The following is an 18686-nucleotide window of genomic DNA, read 5'->3' as shown; positions in this document are numbered from 1 at the left end:
AGAGATAGCTTGGGGTCCATGTCTGTAGGACACTCAAAGCTGCTGCACAGGTTGACAGTGTTGTTAACAAGGTGTGTTGGCACTCATCAACCATGGGTTTGAGTTTAAGAGCATTGAAGTAATGTTAGGGCTATATAAGTCCCTTGGCCAGACCCCACTGAGAGTACTGTGTTCAGTTCTAGTCACCTCACTACAGGAAGGATGTGGATACTATAGAGAAAATGCAGAGGAGAGCTACAATAATGTTGCCTGGATTGGAGGGTGTACCTTATGAGAATAACATAGAAACATAGAAAACCTACAGCACAATACAGGCCCTTTAGCCCACAATGCTGTGCCAAACGTACTTACTTTAGAACTTACCAAGGGTTACCCATAGCCCTCTATTTTTCTAAGCTCCATGTACCTATCCAGGAGTCTTTCAAAAGACCCTATCATATCTACCTCCACCACTGTTGCCGGCAGCCCATTCCATTCACTTACCACTCTCTGTGTAAAAAAAACTTACCCAACATCTCCTCTCTACCTTCTTCCAAGCACCTCAAAACCGTGGCCTCTCTTGTAGCCATTTCAGCCCTGGGAAAAAGCCTTTGACTATCCACACGATCAATGGCTTTCATCATCTTATACCCCTCTATCAGGTCACCTCTCATCCTCCACCGTTCCTAGAAAAGGCTGAGTTCACTCAACTTGTTCTCATAAGGCATGCTCGTCAATCCAGGCCACATCCTTGTAATTCTCTTCTGCACCCTTTCTACATTTTCCACATCCTTCCTGTCATGAGGTGACCAGAACTGAGCACAGTACTCCAAGTGGGATCTGATCAGGGTCTTATATAGCTGTAGCATTACCTGTCGACTCTTTAACTCAATCCCACTGTTGATGAAGGTCAATGCACTGTATGCCTTCTTAACCACAGAGTCAACCTGCAGAGCAGCTTTGAGTATCCTATGGGCTCGGAACCCAAGAACCCTCTGATCCTCCACGCTGCCAAGAGTCTTACCATTAACAGGCAATAGACAATAGGTGCAGAAGTAGGCCATTCGGCCCTTCAAGCCAGCACCGCCATTCACTGTGATCATGGCTAATCATCCATAATCAGTATCCAGTTCCTGCCTTATCCCCGTAACCTTTGATTCCGCTATCTTTAAGAGCTCTATCCATCTCTTTCTTGAAAACATCCAGAGACTTGTCCTCGACTGCCTTCTGGGGCAGAGCATTCCACATATCCACCACTCTCTGGGTGAAAAAGTTTTTCCTCAACTCCATTCTAAATGACCTACCCCTTATTCTTAAACTGTGGCCTCTGGTTCTGGACTCACCCATCAGCGGGAACATACTTCCTGCCTCCAGCGTGTCCAATCCCTTAATAATCTTATATGTTTCAATCAGATCACCTCTCATCCTTCTAAATTCCAGTGTATACAAGCCCAGTCACTCCAATCTTTCAACATATGACAGTCCCACCATCCCGGAATTAACCTTGTGAACCTACGCTGCACTCCCTCAATAACAAGAATGTCCTTCCTCAAATTTGGAGACCAAAACTGCACACAATACTCCAGGTGTGGTCTCACCAGGGCCCTGTACAGCTGCAGAAGGACCTCTTTGCTCCTATACTCAATTCCCCTTGTTATGAAGGCCAGCATGCCATTAGCTTTCTTCACTGCCTGCTGTACCTGCATGCTTGCTTTCAGTGACTGATGTACAAGAACACCTGGATCTCATTGTACTTCCACTTTTTCCTAACTTGACTCCATTTAGATAACAATCTGCCTTCCTGTTCTTACCACCAAAGTGGATAACCTCACATTTATCCACATTAAACTGCATCTGCCATGCATCCGCCCATTCACCCAGCCTGTACAAGTCACCCTGCATTCTCATAACATCCTCCTCGCATTTCACACTGCCACCCAGCTTTGTGTCATCGGCAAATTTGCTAATGTTACTTTTAATCCCTTCATCCAAATCATTAATGTATATTGTAAACAGCTGCGGTCCCAGCACTGAACCCTGCGGTACCCCACTGGTCTCCACCTGCCATTCCGATAGGGATCCATTAATCACTACTGTTTATTTCCAGTCAGCCAGTCAATTTTCAATCCATGTCGTTACTCTGCCCCCAATACTAAGTTTGCCCCCTAATCTCTTATGTGGGACTTGTATCAAAGGCTTTCTGAAAGTCCAGGTACACTACATCCACTGGCTCTCCCTCGTCTATTTTCATAGTTACATCCTCAAAAAATTCCAGAAGATTAGTCAAGCATGATTTCCCCTTCGTAAATCCATGCTGACTCGGACCTATCCTGTTACTGCTATCCGAATGTGTCGTAATTTCATCGTTTATAATTGTAATGCCACATTCTGCCATCATATTTGACCTACCAAAATGAACCACCTCACACTTATCTGGGTTGAACTCCATCTGCCACTTCTCAGCTCAGTTTTGCATCCTATCACTGATTCGCTGTAACCTCTGACAGCCCTGCGCACTATCCAGAACACCCCCAACCTTTGTGTCATCAGCAAATTTACTAACCCATCCCTTCACTTCCTCGTCCAGGTCACTTATAAAAATCATGAAGAGAAGAGGTCCCAGAACAGATCCCTGAGGCCCACCACTGGTCACCGACCTCCATGCAGAATATGACCCGTCTACAACCATTCTTTGCCTTCTGTGGGCAAGCCAATTCTGGATCCACAAAGCAATGTCCCCTTGGATCCTATGCCTCCTTACTTTCTCAATAAACCTTGTATGGGGTACCTTATCAAATGCCTTGCTGAAATCCATATACACTACATTTACTGCTCTACCTTCATCAACATGTTTAGTCACATCCTCAAAAAATCAATCAGGCTCGTAAGGCACAACCTGCCTTTAACAAAACCATGCTGACTATCCCTAATCATATTATGCTTTTCCAAATGTTCATAAATCCTGCCTCTCAGGAACTTTTCCATCAGCTTACCAACCACTGAAGTAAGACGCACTGGTCTATAATTTCCTGGGCTAACTCTACTCCCTTTCTTGAATAATGGAACAACATCCACAACTCTTCAGTCCTCTGGAACCTCTTCCGTCCTGATGATGCAAAGATCATTGCCACAGGCTCAGCAATCTCCTTCTTTGCCACGCACAGTAGCTTCGGGTACATCTCGTCTGGTCCTGGAGACTTATCCAACTTGATTCTTTCCAAAAGCTCCAGCACATCCTCTTCCTTAATGTCTATATGCTCAAGCTTTTCAATCTGCTGTAAATCATCCCTACAATCGCCAAGATCTTGTTCTGTAGTGAATACTGAAACAAAGTATTCGTTAAGTATCTCTGCTATCTCTTCCGGTTCCATACACACTTTCCCACTGTCACACTTGATTGGTCCTATTCTCTCACATCTTATCCTCTTGCTCTTCACATACTTGTGGAATGCCTTGGAGTTTTCTTTAATCCTGCTCGCCAGGGCCTTCTCATTCAAAGAGTCAAAGATTCAAAAAACTTTATTGTCATTCTAACCGTACATCAGCTCTGCAGGCAGAATGAGACAGTGTTTCCCAGGAGCAGTGCAATCATAACATAACAAACGCAACACTAGATAATAAACATAACAATAAATAGTAAAACACAATAGCCACATGTCAGTTAAAATCAAGTTATAAGTGTCCAGTGCAAGTTAAAAGTGTCCAAAGCAGAGTCAGGTAGAGCAGCTATTTAGCAGTCTGACTGCCTGTGGGAGGAAGCTGTTTAGTAGCCTTGTGGTTTTAGTTTTGATGCTCCTGTAACGTTTGCCTGATGGCAGAAGAAGAAACAATTCATGGAGAGGGTGTGAGGGGTCTTTAATGATGTACCGTGTCTTCTGGAGGCTTCGACTCTGAAAGAGATCTTGGACAGAAGGTAGGGAGACCCCAATAACCTTCTCTGCTCCCCTAACCACCCTCTGCAAGGCTTTTTTGTCGACAGCACTGCAGCTGGAGTACCAGGTTGTGATGCAAAAGGCCAGCACACTGTCAACCACGCCTCTGTAGAATGTAGTTAAGATGTTAGTGATGCTTGTTTAAGCTTCCTCAGAAAGTGCAATCTCTGCTGGGCCCGTTTCACAAATCCCAGTGGTGTTCCTGGAGCAGGTGATCTGCACCCCAAGGAACTCATGGCCTGTAACCTACCATCCTTTCCCTGTCTTATTGAAACATACCTATTCAGAGCACCACGCAAATATCCCGAGCATTTGCTACATTTCTGCCCTGAGAACATCTGTTCCTAATTTATGCTTCCAAGTTCCTGTCTGATAGCTTCATATTTCCCCTTACTCCAATTAAATAGTTCACTAACTTGTCTGTTCCTATCCATCTCCAATGCTATGGTAGAGGAGATAGAATTGTGATCACTATCTCCAAAATGCTCTCCCACTGAGAGACCTGACACCTGACCAGGTTCCTTTCCCCATACCAGATCAAGTACAGCCTCCCCTCTTGTATGCTTATCTACATATTGTGTCAGGAAACTTTCCTGGACTCACCTAACAGACTCCACTCATCTAAACACCTTGCTTTAGGGAGATGCCAATCAATATCTGGGAAATTGAAATCTCCCACCACAACAACCCTATTTTTATTACACCTTTTCAGAATCTGTCTCCCTATCTGCTCCTTAACGTCCTTGTTACTATTGGGTGGTCTATAAAAAATACCCAGTAGAGTTATTGATCCCTTCCTGTTTCTAACTTCCACCCACAGAGACTCAGTAGACAATCCCTCCATGACTCCCTCCTTTTCTACAGCTGTGACACTATCTCTGATCAGCAGTGCCATGCCCCCACTTCTTTTGCCTCCCTCCCTGTCCTTTCTGAAACATCTAAAGCCTGGCACTCAAAGTAACCATTCCTGCCTCTGAGCCATCCAAGTGATGGCCAGAACATCATAGCTCCAAGTACTAATCCACGCTCTAAACTCATCCGCTTTGTTCATGATGCCTCTTGCGTTAAAATAGACTTGTCTCAAACCATCAGTCTGAGCGTATCCCTTCTCTATCGCCTGCCTATCCTCCCTCTCGCACTGTCTCCAAGCTTTCTCTATTTGTGAGCCAACCATTCCTTCCTCTCCTCTTCAGTTCAGTTCCCACAAACCAGAGATAACAGTTTAAACTCTCCCCAATAGTTTTAGCAATCCTCCCTGCCAGGACATTGGTCCCCCTCGGATTCAAGTGCAACCCGTCCTTTTTGTACAGGTCACGTCTGCCCCAAAAGAGGTCCCAATTATCCAGAAATGAATCCCTACCCCCTGCTCCAATCCCTCAGCCATGCATTTATACTCCACCTCATTCTGTTCCTATACTCACTGTTGCATGGCATAGGCAATAATCCCGAGATTACTGCCTTTGAGGTCCTGCTTCTCAAATTCCTTCCTAACTCCCTGTAGTCTGCTTTCAGGACCTCCTCCCTTTTCCTACCTATGAAATTATTTCACTACTTCAATAAGTTAGGAACTACAAAGAATTTGAAGGTATCAACAATTCTCTTGAATGTTACAATGAAAATGAAGATTTAATAGATGCAGTCATGAAATGACTGTCCGTAATCTTGCACTTGGTGCCTGTGTTGATTTTATGCATTTATAGTCAACCAAAAGAACACAGTGTTACACTGGATGAATTCCTTCATCGATAGCTATTTGGCACATACACAGTTCTATAGTACTGCGGTAGTATGGTAGCATTCTAATTTGTTCTGTATTTCATTTACATATGTAATTTGTTACTCAGGTGAACGGTAATTTGTCTGTTTCACATCTTTTTACTTCCATGAAACTTCAGCTAATTGGGTAGCTGTTTAATAGAGCCAAAATGTACTGGTCCCAATGTGTCTCAATTAACTGGAAACCATTGTATATACCAAATGTGAAATACCTTGTCAACATTGTTTTCAGGAGCTTTCACTGTTTTAATGGTATAGTTGTTTTAATCTAAACTGAATTCACTGCTTATACAGCCCTCGGGTTCTAAATAGACTATATTTTATGTGCATGGAATGTGATTTCCTAGTATAAACATATTAAAATATAAGTGAATAGAGTACATTATTTTTTCTTGTGTGTATGTTAGTGTCTGCAAAAGATCTAATTAACACACTGTGTTTTTCCGCTGGTATAAGAACAGAAGTATGTCATAGACCCAGTAAGTCTGATCTGGCCTTTAGGTTTGAAAGTGAAGTTGAGACCAGTGAACGTAACCTTCAACGTTATCTCAACCATGTACAGATTTAACAGAAAGCAGACCTCTGGGACAAAGAATTCTAAAGAATCACAACGTCAGTTCCTTCTCACCAATCTTTAAGTGGCCGACCTCTTAGCCTGAGTTCCAAATTCACCCTGCACCCACCCTGCCTACTCTTCCCACCGACCCCCCCCCCCACCAAGAAGCAAGGGAAGCCAGATCTCATTTCAATGAGCTCCTCCTTGCATTAAGGTGATCATTTTCATTCAGGTTTTTATGTAAACAAATAGTTTATGTGTGGTGGCTTGTAATTTCTCATCGATTCTAAACTTGCGTAAAATAGCAGCTAATCCTGATCTAGTCCCCAATAAGTAATCCTGAGCTAGTCCCCATTGACACCTGGTAATCCTAATCTAGTCCCCAATGAGACCAGGTAATCCTGATCTAGTCCCCAGTGAGACCAGGTAATCCTGATCTAGTCACCAGTGAGACCAGGTAATCCTGATCTAGTCCCCAGTGAGACCAAGTAATCCTGATCTAGTCCCCAGTGGGTTTGTACCTTAAAGATCATGGCTGCTCAGACTAGAATCAGAATCGGGTTTAATATTACCTGCATATGTCATGAAATTTGTTAACTTAGCAGCAATAGTACAATGGAATACATGATAAATATAGAAAAAAGTAAATGAATTACAGTGGGTATATAGAACATAGAATAGTACAGCACAGTACAGGCCCTTCAGCCCACAATGTTGTGCCGACCCTCAAACCCAGCCTCCCATATAAGCCCCCACCTTAAATTCCTCCATATACCTGTCTAGTAGTCTCTTAAACTTCACTAGTGAATCTGCCTCCACCACTGACTCAGGCAGTGCATTCCACGCACCAACCACTCTCTGAGTAAAAAACCTTCCTCTAATATCCCCCTTGAACTTCCCACCCCTTACCTTAAAGCCATGTCCTCTTGTATTGAGCAGTGGTGCCCTGGGGAAGAGGCGCTGGCTATCCACTCTATCTATTCCTCTTATTATCTTGTACACCTCCTTCTCTCCAAAGAGTAAAACCCTAGCTCCCTTAATCTCTGATCATAATGCATACTTTCTAAACCAGGCAGCATCCTGGTAAATCTCCTCTGTACCCTTTCCAATGCTTCCACATCCTTCCTATAGTGAGGTGACCAGAAATGGACACAGTACTCCAAGTGTGGCCTAACCAGAGTTTTATAGAGCTGCATCATTACATCGCGACTCTTAAACTCCATCCCTCGACTTATGAAAGCTAACACCCCATAAGCTTTCTTAACTACCCTATCCACCTGTGAGGCAACTTTCAGGGATCTGTGGACATGTACTCCGAGATCCCTGTGCTCCTCCATACTACCAAGTATCCTGCCATTTACTTTGTACTCTGCCTTGGAGTTTGTCCTTCCAAAGAGTACCACCTCACACTTCTCCGGGTTGAACTCTATCTGCCACTTCTCAGCCCACTTTGGCATCTTATCAATGTCTCTCTGCAATCTTTGACAATCCTCTACACTATCTACAACACCACCAACCTTTGTGTCATCTGCAAACTTGCCAATCCACCCTTCTACCCCCACATCCAGGTCGTTTATAAAAATCACGAAAAGTAGAGGTCCCAGAACAGATCCTTGTGGGACACCACTAGTCACAATCCTCCAATCTGAATGTACTCCCTCCACCATCACCCTCTGCCTTCTGCAGGCAAGCCAATTCTGAATCCACCTGGCCAAACTTCCCTGGATCCCATGCCTTCTAACTTTCTGAATAAGCCTACTGTGTGGAACCTTGTCAAATGCCTTACTAAAATCCATATAGATCACATCCACTGCACTACCCTCATCTATATGCCTGGTCACCTCCTCAAAGAACTCTATCAGGCTTGTTAGACACGATCTGCCCTTCACAAAGCCATGCTGACTGTCCCTGATCAGACCATGGTTCTCTAAATGCCTATAGATCCTATCTCTAAGAATCTTTTCCAACAGCTTTCCCACCGCAGACGTAAGGCTCACTGGTCTATAATTAGCTGGACTATCCCTACTACCTTTTTTGAACAAGGGGACAACATTTGCCTCCCTCCAATCCTCTGGTACCATTCCCGTGGACAACGAGGACATAAAGATCCTAGCCAGAGGCTCAGCAATCTCTTTTCTCGCCTCATGGAGCAGCCTGGGGAATATTCCGTCAGGCCCCAGGGACTTATCTGTCCTAATGTATTTTAACAACTCCAACACCTCCTCTCCCTTAATATCAACATGCTCCAGAACATCAACCTCACTCACATTGTCCTCACCATCATCAAGTTCCCTCTCATTGGTGAATACCGAAGAGAAGTATGCATTGAGGACCTTGCCCACTTCCACAGCCTCCAGGCACATCTTCCCACCTTTATTTCTAATCGGTCCTACCTTCACTCCTGTCATCCTTTTTTTCTTCACATAATTGAAGAATGCCTTGAGGTTTTCCTTTACCCTACTCACCAAGACCTTCTCATGCCCCCTTCTTGCTCTTCTCAGCCCCTTCTTAAACTCCTTTCTTGCTTCCCTATATTCCTCAATAGACCCATCTGATCCTTGCTTCCTAAACCTTCTTCCACCTAACTAGATTTTCTACCTCACTTGTCACCTATGGTTCCTTCACCCTACCATTCTTTATCTTCCTCACCGGGACAAATTTATCCCTTACATCCCGCAAGAGATCTCTAAACATAGACCACATGTCCATAGTACATTTCCCTGCAAAAACATCATCCTAATTCACACCCACAAGTTCTAGCCTTATAGCCTCATAATTTGCCTTTCCCCAATTAAACATTTTCCTGTCCTCTCTGATTCTATCCTTTTCCATGCCAATGCTAACATCCTGCAAGAGATCTCTAAACATCGACCACATGTCCATAAACAACAGGAATTCTGCAGATGCTGGAAATTCAAGAGACACACATCAAAGTTGCTGGTGAACGCAGCAGGCCAGGCAGCATCTGTAGGAAGAGGCGCACTCGACGTTTCAGGCCGAGACCCTTCGTCAGGACCACATGTCCATAGTACTTTTCCATAGAAACCATAGAAACTACAGCACAGAAACAGGCCTTTTGGCCCTTCTTGGCTGTGCTGAACCATTTTCTGCCTAGTCCCACTGACCTGCACACGGACCATATCCCTCCATACACGTCCCATCCATGTATCTGTCCAATTTATTCTTGTATGTTAAAAAAGAAACCGCATTTACCACCTTGTCTGGCAGCTCATTCCATACTCCCACCACTCTCTGTGTGAAGAAGCCCTCCCCCCAATATTCCCTTTAAACTTTCCCCCCCTCACCCTTAACCCATGTCCTCTGGTTTTTTTCTCTCCTTGCCTCAGTGGAAAAAGCCTGCTTGCATTCACTCTATCTATACCCATCATAATTTTATATACCTCTATCAAATCTCCCCTCATTCTTCTACGCTCCAGGGAATAAAGTCCTAACCTATTCAACCTTTCTCTGTAACTGAGTTTCTCAAGTCCCGGCAACATCCTTGTAAACCTTCTCTGCACTCTTTCAACCTTATTTATATCCTTCCTGTAATTTGGTGACCAATACTGAACACAATACTCCAGATTCGGCCTCACCAATGCCTTATACAACCTCATCATAACATTCCAGCTCTTATACTCAATACTTTGGTTGATAAAGGCCAATGTACCAAAAGCTCTCTTTACAACCCTATCTACCTGTGACGCTACTTTTAGGGAATTTTGTATCTGTATTCCCAGATCCCTCTGTTCCACTGCACTCCTCAGTGCCTTACCATTAACCCTGTATGTTCTACCTTGGTTTGTCCTTCCAACGTGCAATACCTCACACTTGTCTGTATTAAGCTCCATCTGCCATTTTTCAGCCCATTTTTCCAGCTGGTCCAAGTCCCTCTGCAGGCTCTGAAAACCTTCCTCACTGTCTACAACACCTCCAATCTTTGTATAATCAGCAAATTTGCTGATCCAATTTACCACATTATCATCTAGATCCTTGATATAGATGACAAATAACAATGGACCCAGCACTGATCCCTGTGGCACACCACTAGTCACAGGCCTCCACTCGGAGAAGCAATTCTCTACTACCACTCCCTGCAAAAACTTCATCCAAATTCACACCTGCAAGTTCTAGCCTTGTAGCCTCATAATTTGCCTTTCCCCAATTAAAAATTTTCCTGCAAACAACAGGAATTCTGCAGATGCTGGAAATTCAAGCAACATACATCAAAGTTGCTGGTGAACGCAGCAGGCCAAGCAGCATCTGTAGGAAGAGTGCAGTCGACGTTTCAGGCCGAGACCCTTCATCAGGACTAACTGAAGGAAGAGTGAGTAAGGGATTTGAAAGTTGGAGGGGGAAGGGGAGATCCAAAATGATAGGAGAAGACAGGAGGGGGAGGGATAGAGCCGAGAGCCGATAGGCAAAAGGGGATACGAGAGGATCATGGGACAGGAGGTCCGGGAAGAAAGACAAGGGGGGGGGGGTGACCCAGAGGATGGGCAAGAGGTATATTCAGAGGGACAGAGGGAGAAAAAGGAGAGTGAGAGAAAGAATGTGTGCATAAAAATGAGTAACAGATGGGGTATGAGAGGGAGGTGGGGCCTTAGCGGAAGTTAGAGAAGTCGATTTTCATGCCATCAGGTTGGAGGCTACCCAGATGGAATATAAGGTGTTGTTCCTCCAACCTGAGTGTGGCTTCATCTTTACAGTAGAGGAGGCCGTGGATAGACATGTCAGAATGGGAATGGGATGTGGAATTAAAATGTGTGGCCACTGGGAGATCCTGCTTGCTCTGGCGGACAGAGCGTAGATGTTCAGCAAAGCGGTCTCCCAGTCTGCGTCGGGTCTCGCCAATATATAAAAGGCCACATCGGGAGCACCGGACGCAGGCCAATATATAAAAGGCCACATCAGGAGCACCGGATGCAGACCAATATATAAAAGGCCACATCGGGAGCACCGGACGCAGTATTTTCCTGTCCCCTCTGATTCTATCCTTTTCCGTGATAATGCTAAAGGCCAGGGAGCAGTGGTCACTGTCCCCCAGATGCTCACCCACTGAGAGCTCTGTGAACTGACCCGGTTCATTACCTAGTACTAGATCTAGTATGGCATTTCCCCTGGTCGGCCTGTCCACATACTGTGACAGGAATTCGTCCTGGACACACTTAACTAACTCTGCCCCATCTAAACCCTTGGAACTAATCAGGTGCCAATCAATATTAGGGAAGTTAAAGTCACCCATGATAACAACCCTGTTATTTTTGCACCTTTCCAAAATCTGCCTCCCAATCTGCTCCTCTGTATCTCTGCTGCTACCAGGGGGCCTATAGAATACCCCCAGTAGAGTAACTGCTCCCTTCCTGTTCCTGACTTCCACCCATATTGACTCAAAAGAGGATCCTGCTACATTACCCACTCTTTTTGTAGCTGTACTAGTATCCCTGACCAGTAATGCCACCCCTCCTCCCATTTTTCTGCCCTCTCTATCCCTTTTAAAGCACTGAAATCCAGGAATATTGAGAATCCATTCCTGCCCTGGTGCCAGCCAAGTCTCTGTAGTGGCCACTACATCATAATTCCATGTATGTATCCAAGCTCTCAGTTCATCACCTTTGTTCCTGATGCTTCTTGCATTGAGGTACACACATATGTATACATAGGTATGTTAAATAGTTGCAGAAACAGTAATAATAAAAGTGAGGCAGTGTTCAATGTCCATTTAGAAATCGGATGGCAGAGGGGAAGAAGCCGTTCCTGAATTGCTGAGTGTGTGCCTCCAGGCTTCTGTACCTCCTTCCTAATGGTAACAATGAGAAGAGGGCATGATCTGGATGATGGAGGTCCTTAATAATGGAGGCTACCTTTCTGAGGTACCGCTCCTTGAAGATGTCTTCGATACTATGGTGACTAGAACCCACAATGGAGCTGACTCATTTTACAATTTTCTGTAGCTTCTTTCAATCCTGTGCAGTAGTTCCCCCCACCCCACCATACCAGACAGTGATACAGCCTGTTAGTATGCTCTCTACAGTACATCTGTATGAGTTTTTGAGTGTTTTAGGTGTCAAATCAAATCTTCTGAAACTTCTAGTGAAATATAGCCACTGTCTTGCCTTCTTTATGCCTGCATCAGTATGTTGGGACCAGGTTAGATCCTCAGAGATGTTGACATCCGGGAACTTGAAACTGCTCACTCTCTCCACTTTTGATGCCTCTATGAGAATTGGTTCGTGTTCCCTTGTCTTACCTTTTCTGAAGTCCACAGTCAGCTCTTTGGGCTTACTGACATTGAGTGCAAGGTCGTCGCTGTGACATCGGTCAACCAATTGGTATATCTTGGTCATCAGCTGAATAGATTTCATGTTGATTATATTTAAACAATAAGGACCAATGTACAACTTTACATTTATAGGAAAGAATTGGGATCTGAGTGCAGCACTGAATGACTTTGAACAGCTTAGGCAAGTTCACACTGGGAACTTGCCTCGTGTGTTCAATGAAGGAAGCTTCTGCAAACAACAAGAGAAAGAACAATCCAATCAGGTGAAGAAGTGTGAACAGAGACCGGATGAGATTGCTCAAGGTAATAATGGTTTCCCTGTGTTCCTACAAGCATCTTGAACAATTTCAAAGATATTTTGACTGTCTTAAGTACTTGCCAAGTGTCTCTACAACTGGAGTTACAAACAGAAATGGAAGATGTTATAAGTTTCTCATAGATCTATTGGTATCAAACAAAACTCAAAGTAAACCCATCTTATCAGTTTTTCACTGATCACAGTAAGATTGCTGAGCATTAGTTCTTTATCTAGGAACAGAGTAAAGTTTTCAGTCTGATTTTCGGCAGCAATTTCAGCAATGTTGCCCAGGGAGCCTGACCCATATGAATGAAGAAAACTTCGACAACAGTGAGAACAAAGCACAGCCAGGTAACTGTGTATAAGTGAACTTGTTTAGAAAAGTAGAGTAATACAATTCAACATCAAAGTAGAAAATGCTGGAAATACTTAGCAAGTCAGGCTACATGTGGGGAAAGAGAAACAGTTTCGTTTTCAAGTCAATGACTGCCGCTGAATCAAATTTATCCTAATAAATCATATTTTACAGAATATGACAACAGCACAGTAGTTAATTTATTAGCGAGAAACTTGATTCACAATTTTTCACCAGGTATCCCTGGAATTTAAAATGAATGATCACAAATTTGTAAAAGTTAACTTGTTACTGGTAATAGTGACCACAGATTTACTAGATTCCTGTCATTTTAGGGAAGGAAGCTTGCTCCCTTTAAGTGGCCAGCATTTAACTCCAAACATTCTAATACGGTTGTTCTTGTCAAATGCCCTCCACAATGTTGTAGCAAGCCACTCAGTTTAAGATAATTAGAGGTAAGCAATAATTGTCGTTCTCGCCAGGATGACCGGATCCCAAAACATGAACGAATGAACCAAAATCTGTCGAGATTGCTTTCTTCTGAATGAGGCCTGTCCCCAAATATCCAGTGAACATTTGCTCTTAAAGAAATTGCATGCTGGGATGTTGTATCTGCATATCAGATAACCAAAACCACTTCTCTCTTGCTGATGTTTTCCCATATCTTCAAATTCCATGGGCATGCAAAAAAAAAATAATAAAAGGATAATAATAATAATAATAAATAATAGGATAATTGCCAAAAGTTAATTAGGATATTGTTTAACTTCAACCTGTACCTACACAACTTTGCATGATTTTTATTTTAGGTTTAAGCTGTATGTCTCCATGAACACAATGTTTTACAGTACGGGTGACCCAGGTTCAATTCCTGCCACTGCCTGTAAAGTAGTGATTGCCAACCTTTTTAAGCCCAAGATCCCCTACCTTGGCCTTAGTGAAAGGCAAGATCTACCCACAAAATGGTTTAGAGAAAAAACAACTCAGATTGTACTTCCAACTTGAGGCCTTTTATTTGGGCTAATTGTATTTGAATTACATAAAATGCTTTTGTCAAACTTTCAAATTAATTCAACCAAGAAAACACTGTAACTAGCATATCAAACAGGCCATAGCTGTCTTTCTTTAAGAATATTACAATACCTTTTGTAGTAACTTCTGCTTTGAAAAAGGACCACTCGACAACTTCATGTCCAAAGGAACAACTTTATCTGGGACAGCAAAACCAATGTGGCGGAGGGGCTTATACACACATGCGCAGAAAAGACTGGAAGTAAAACCCCGCAACCCTGGAAACAACCTCTGTTTACAAACAGCTTTCCATAGCGGTAGTATTGCTATATTACCATTATCCTAATTGGTATTAACTTATCTTTATAATGCTCACATTACACTTCTCCCCCTTTAAATTCCAACATTCCCCAAATGTAAAAGAACTGGGAAACAAAAAACGGTGGTGTCATTATCTTGCATACCTCTGGAACTTACACTAATGTCTCAGTAACAGTTTACCAATACAAATCATCTGAAAAACATGGCAGATTCAACTTTCAGTCTAACAAAGGAAACTGTCCATTCAAATATTCAGTCTGTCAGGAGGTTTGCGAGAGCGCTGTGCTGCAATAGATGAAAATTATGAAATCTAAATACAGGAGCTGTTTTACTGATAGGGTTGCCAACTTTCTCACTCCTAAATAAGGGACAAAAGTAGCAGTATAATACGGGACACTTGTGTTTACCCCAAGAAAAACTACCATGACCATGAAGCCTTGCACGGGCACCTGTGTGTGCTTACGTGACGTGCACATGCATGTACGTGCCGATTTTTTCCTACAAATCGGTTTTGGCTTTAATCTTCCCGATTCTGTTAAGTAAAACTACACTGTACATACATTATTTCTACTTTATACAGGCTGTGTATTTATCATATCGTTCCTGCTTTTACTATATGTTAGTGTTATTTTAGGTTTTATGTGTTATTTGGTATGATGTGGTAGGTTATTTTTTGGGTCTGGGAACGCTCAAAAATTTTTCCCATATAAATTAATGGTTATTGCTTCTTCGCTTTACGCCACTTCAGCACGAAAGGTTTCATAGAAACGCTCTACCTTAGCGGGGGAAATATGGGACAAGGGTGGTCCCGTATGGGACAAACCAACTTAGCCCAATATACGGGATGTCCCGGCTAATACGGGACAGTTGGCAACCCTACTTACTGTCAGACACCTCACAGACTGTCTCAAACTGGCTGTCTGTAGTTATGAGCCAAATTTCAGGGAACTAGCAGAAAGTATTCAGCCCCAGCCATCACACTGAGTGCAACAGTCAATTTTTATTCATTTATTTTTCGTGTTGAAATAAAATTAAATAATGAAACATAGAATTAAAGGTGTTGTAATGTGAGCATTATAAAAATAAGTAATACTAATTATGATAGTATTTCCAGGTAACGGGGTTTTACTTCTGGTCTTTTCTACTCTGGTGCATGGCGGGGGAGCTACACATATGCACACTGGGCAAGAAGAACGGAACTAAAACCCGGCAACCCAGAAACAATCTCTCTTTACAAACAGCTTTCAGTAGCAGAAGTATTGCTATATTACCATTATCCTAATTAGTATTACTTATTTTTATAATGCTCACATTACAACAGTATTTGTGTATTTATTTTTCATTTTTTTCGGGATCTACTGCGAAAGCCTCAAAGATCGACTGGTTGGCGACCACTACAAGAGTTTGCACGTTCTCCTCGTGACCAAGTGGGTTCCTCCGGGTGCTTCAGTTTCCTTCCACAGTCCAAAGACATACCTGTTAGTAGGCTAATTGGTCATTGTAAATTGTCCCATAATTAAACTAGGATTAAGTTGCTCAAAGATCCAGAAGAGCCTACTCCGCATTGTATCTCCATAATTTTTTTTAAATTTCTGTACTCTAATGAATGTTTTATTTGCGAGAGGGAATGAGCAACAAAAAACACCTGATAGACAAACCTTTCTTCAACTAAAAGTATCTGCCTTATTCAAAATGCAAAAAGATTTTAACTATTGGAAATCTTAAATTAATCCAGAAAATGCTGGAAATACACAGCAGCTTAGGCAGCATCAATGAAGAGCAAAGCAAAATATTAGTATGATAATTTGACAAAGTATTCTCCAATTTTAGATTCATCTTGGGAAAACTATCAATTCCTCTGTCTACCGACAGATGCTATGTGACCTGCTGAGTGTTTTCAGTATTGAATAGTTTTACTTCACAATGTATAAAGTTGTTTCCAAACCCTTGTATAATATTCTTTTGAACACCTTGATGAACAGAGGTCTTTGTAAAAAAAAACCATGAATAACCCTTCATTTTCAGAAGTGAATAAAATTTCTGACCCTGGATGTCACAAGAGTGTAACTTCATCTTTTACTTCAGTGATTCCTGATATCTGCTAGTGTACCGCATCCTCGATTCAACTGTGAATAATTGTTTTAAAAACATTAACTTGAAGATCCCTTTATCACTAATATCTAGCCTGCCTATCAGAAATAATTGCCTTTTCCTGACCATTTTCTTTGTCAATTCATTGGTTGTGATGTTTCCGGTGCAATTGAGATGTACAGTATTTTACTGGATTTATCTTTTCACTATAAAGTGGTTGCTGATTGTTGTCCTTTCCGAGCCAATCAGATTTTGCAGTTTTGGTACATTATAATTGATTGTCTTTCCCCATTCAATATAGAAAAACGCCTCTCACGGGGAATTTCTCATGCAAGTTCAGCTATTGTGTCCCTGGCTCGTTCACAAGTGGCAAATGAATGCAACAGTGAACAGTTTCCTTTAGAGATGCCCATTTACACATTCCAGCTACCTGATTTAAATGTCTACAGTGAAGATTTTCGAAGCTTTATTGAAAGAGATTTGATTGAACAATCAACGATGGTCGCCTTGGAACAGGCAGGTGAGAAAATTTCTTAAAATGAATCTGCTAATGTGAGGTGCAGATGACGTTAGTGTATAAAATGAAAACAGATTATTAAGATCATATACACAAATAACATTCAATCATATTCATAATAGCAAATCAAAATTTGAAGCTGTTCCAAAATAAAATATACTGTTAATAGTGGTCTGCACTAAAATATAGACAAAAAGTACATACGCATGTTCTGCAATACATTTAGAGTACATTTACATTCTGCCATTTAAATTTAGTGTTCTAATGAGACACAGTACAGAAACACCCCCCCTCACCCACTGGGTTTGCATCAACCATTAACCATCCATGTACACCGATCCTACAGTCATCCCTTTTTTCATTCTACCGCATTGACATCAACTTTCAACATTATGCACTGTCATTTACAAAGAGGACTGGAGGCCCCAACCTCAATACATGAGAAATGAAATACAGTGTAGTAACAGAAGTGTAGAGGAACAGACGTGTAAAGTTGTAGGAGTAATAGTGGAATTGACAAGGCAGAAATGGAGTTCATTCTCAATATACTTTGATCTTTGGTTCGATCATTCTTAGGGTATTGTTTACACTCCAATCTATCTTTTGACGAAAGGAGCAATGAATCATTGAAGAATAAATATAGAATATATTGTAAAGATATTACCAAGAAGAATTGAAAATATTTTGATAGAGTAAAAGCAAATAAAAGACAAGAAGTATGAAGGGCTTTAATGGGATAGAGATGAAGAAACCAAGTACCCCTCTTATCCAGACTTGCTAAAAAGTGCAAATAGTTTCTGTGACTCATTTCTTATATAACTTAATATCAAATAATCTAAAATTTGAGGAATGTGTACTTGCTGGAGTTCACAATGATTGAACATTATCACAAGTAAAGGGATATCTGTTGATAGATGAGAGTGAGAAAGAATAAACACAGAACATCAGAAGGTTGTTAGGCTGTAAAAGGTTCTGTATGGAATTTTAAACAGCAGCATTAATAAGCCAAATAGTCATTGAGAGCTGCAGTACAGAAACAGGTCCTTCAGTCCATCTAATCCATGCCGAAACATTTAAACTCCCTTGTCCCAGCGACCTGCACCTGGACCATACCTCTTCCATCCACGTACCTATCCAAACTTCTCTTAAACGTTGAAATCAAAATCACTTGCGCTGGCAGCTGGCTCCATACTTTCACCACTCTCCAGGTGAAGAAGTTTCTCCTCAAATACTTCGCCTTTCACCTTTAACCAATAACCTCTAGTTCTAGTTTCGCCCAACCTCAGTGGAAAAAGCCTATTTGCACTTACCCTATCTATATCCCTCATAATATTGTATATCTCTAATCAAATCTCTTCTCAATCTTCTACGTTTTGGGAATAAAATTTTAACCTATTCAACCTTGGTCCTGCAGTCTTGGCAACATTCTTGTAAAGTTTCTTTGTACTTTTTCAATCTTATTTACATCTTTCCTGCAGGTAAGTGACCAGAACTGCATACAATTTTTCAGGAGACAGGTAACTGGTTCTGGTCAAGATGGCGCCTGTGACACCTTCTGGATAGACCA

At 42.1% G+C, this 18686-nt stretch overlaps 1 protein-coding gene across 7 annotated transcripts in view; it reads left to right on the top strand.

Annotated features, from left to right (window-relative positions):
• The window catches only part of otud7a (OTU deubiquitinase 7A), a 297748-nt gene that overhangs the window by 187050 nt on the left and 92012 nt on the right, over nucleotides 1-18686 (top strand). For all 7 annotated transcript variants that reach the window (XM_063071095.1, XM_063071096.1, XM_063071097.1 and 4 more), the window contains 2 exons: nucleotides 12659-12829; nucleotides 16904-17122. In XM_063071095.1, the coding sequence (XP_062927165.1) occupies nucleotides 12659-12829; nucleotides 16904-17122 (390 nt within the window). The remainder of the gene's footprint in view (nucleotides 1-12658; nucleotides 12830-16903; nucleotides 17123-18686) is intronic.

Source organism: Mobula hypostoma, chromosome 18, assembly GCF_963921235.1.
Source record: "Mobula hypostoma chromosome 18, sMobHyp1.1, whole genome shotgun sequence".
In the NCBI taxonomy this organism is placed as follows: Eukaryota; Metazoa; Chordata; class Chondrichthyes; order Myliobatiformes; family Myliobatidae; genus Mobula; species Mobula hypostoma.
This window is presented reverse-complemented; position numbering and strand designations above follow the sequence as displayed.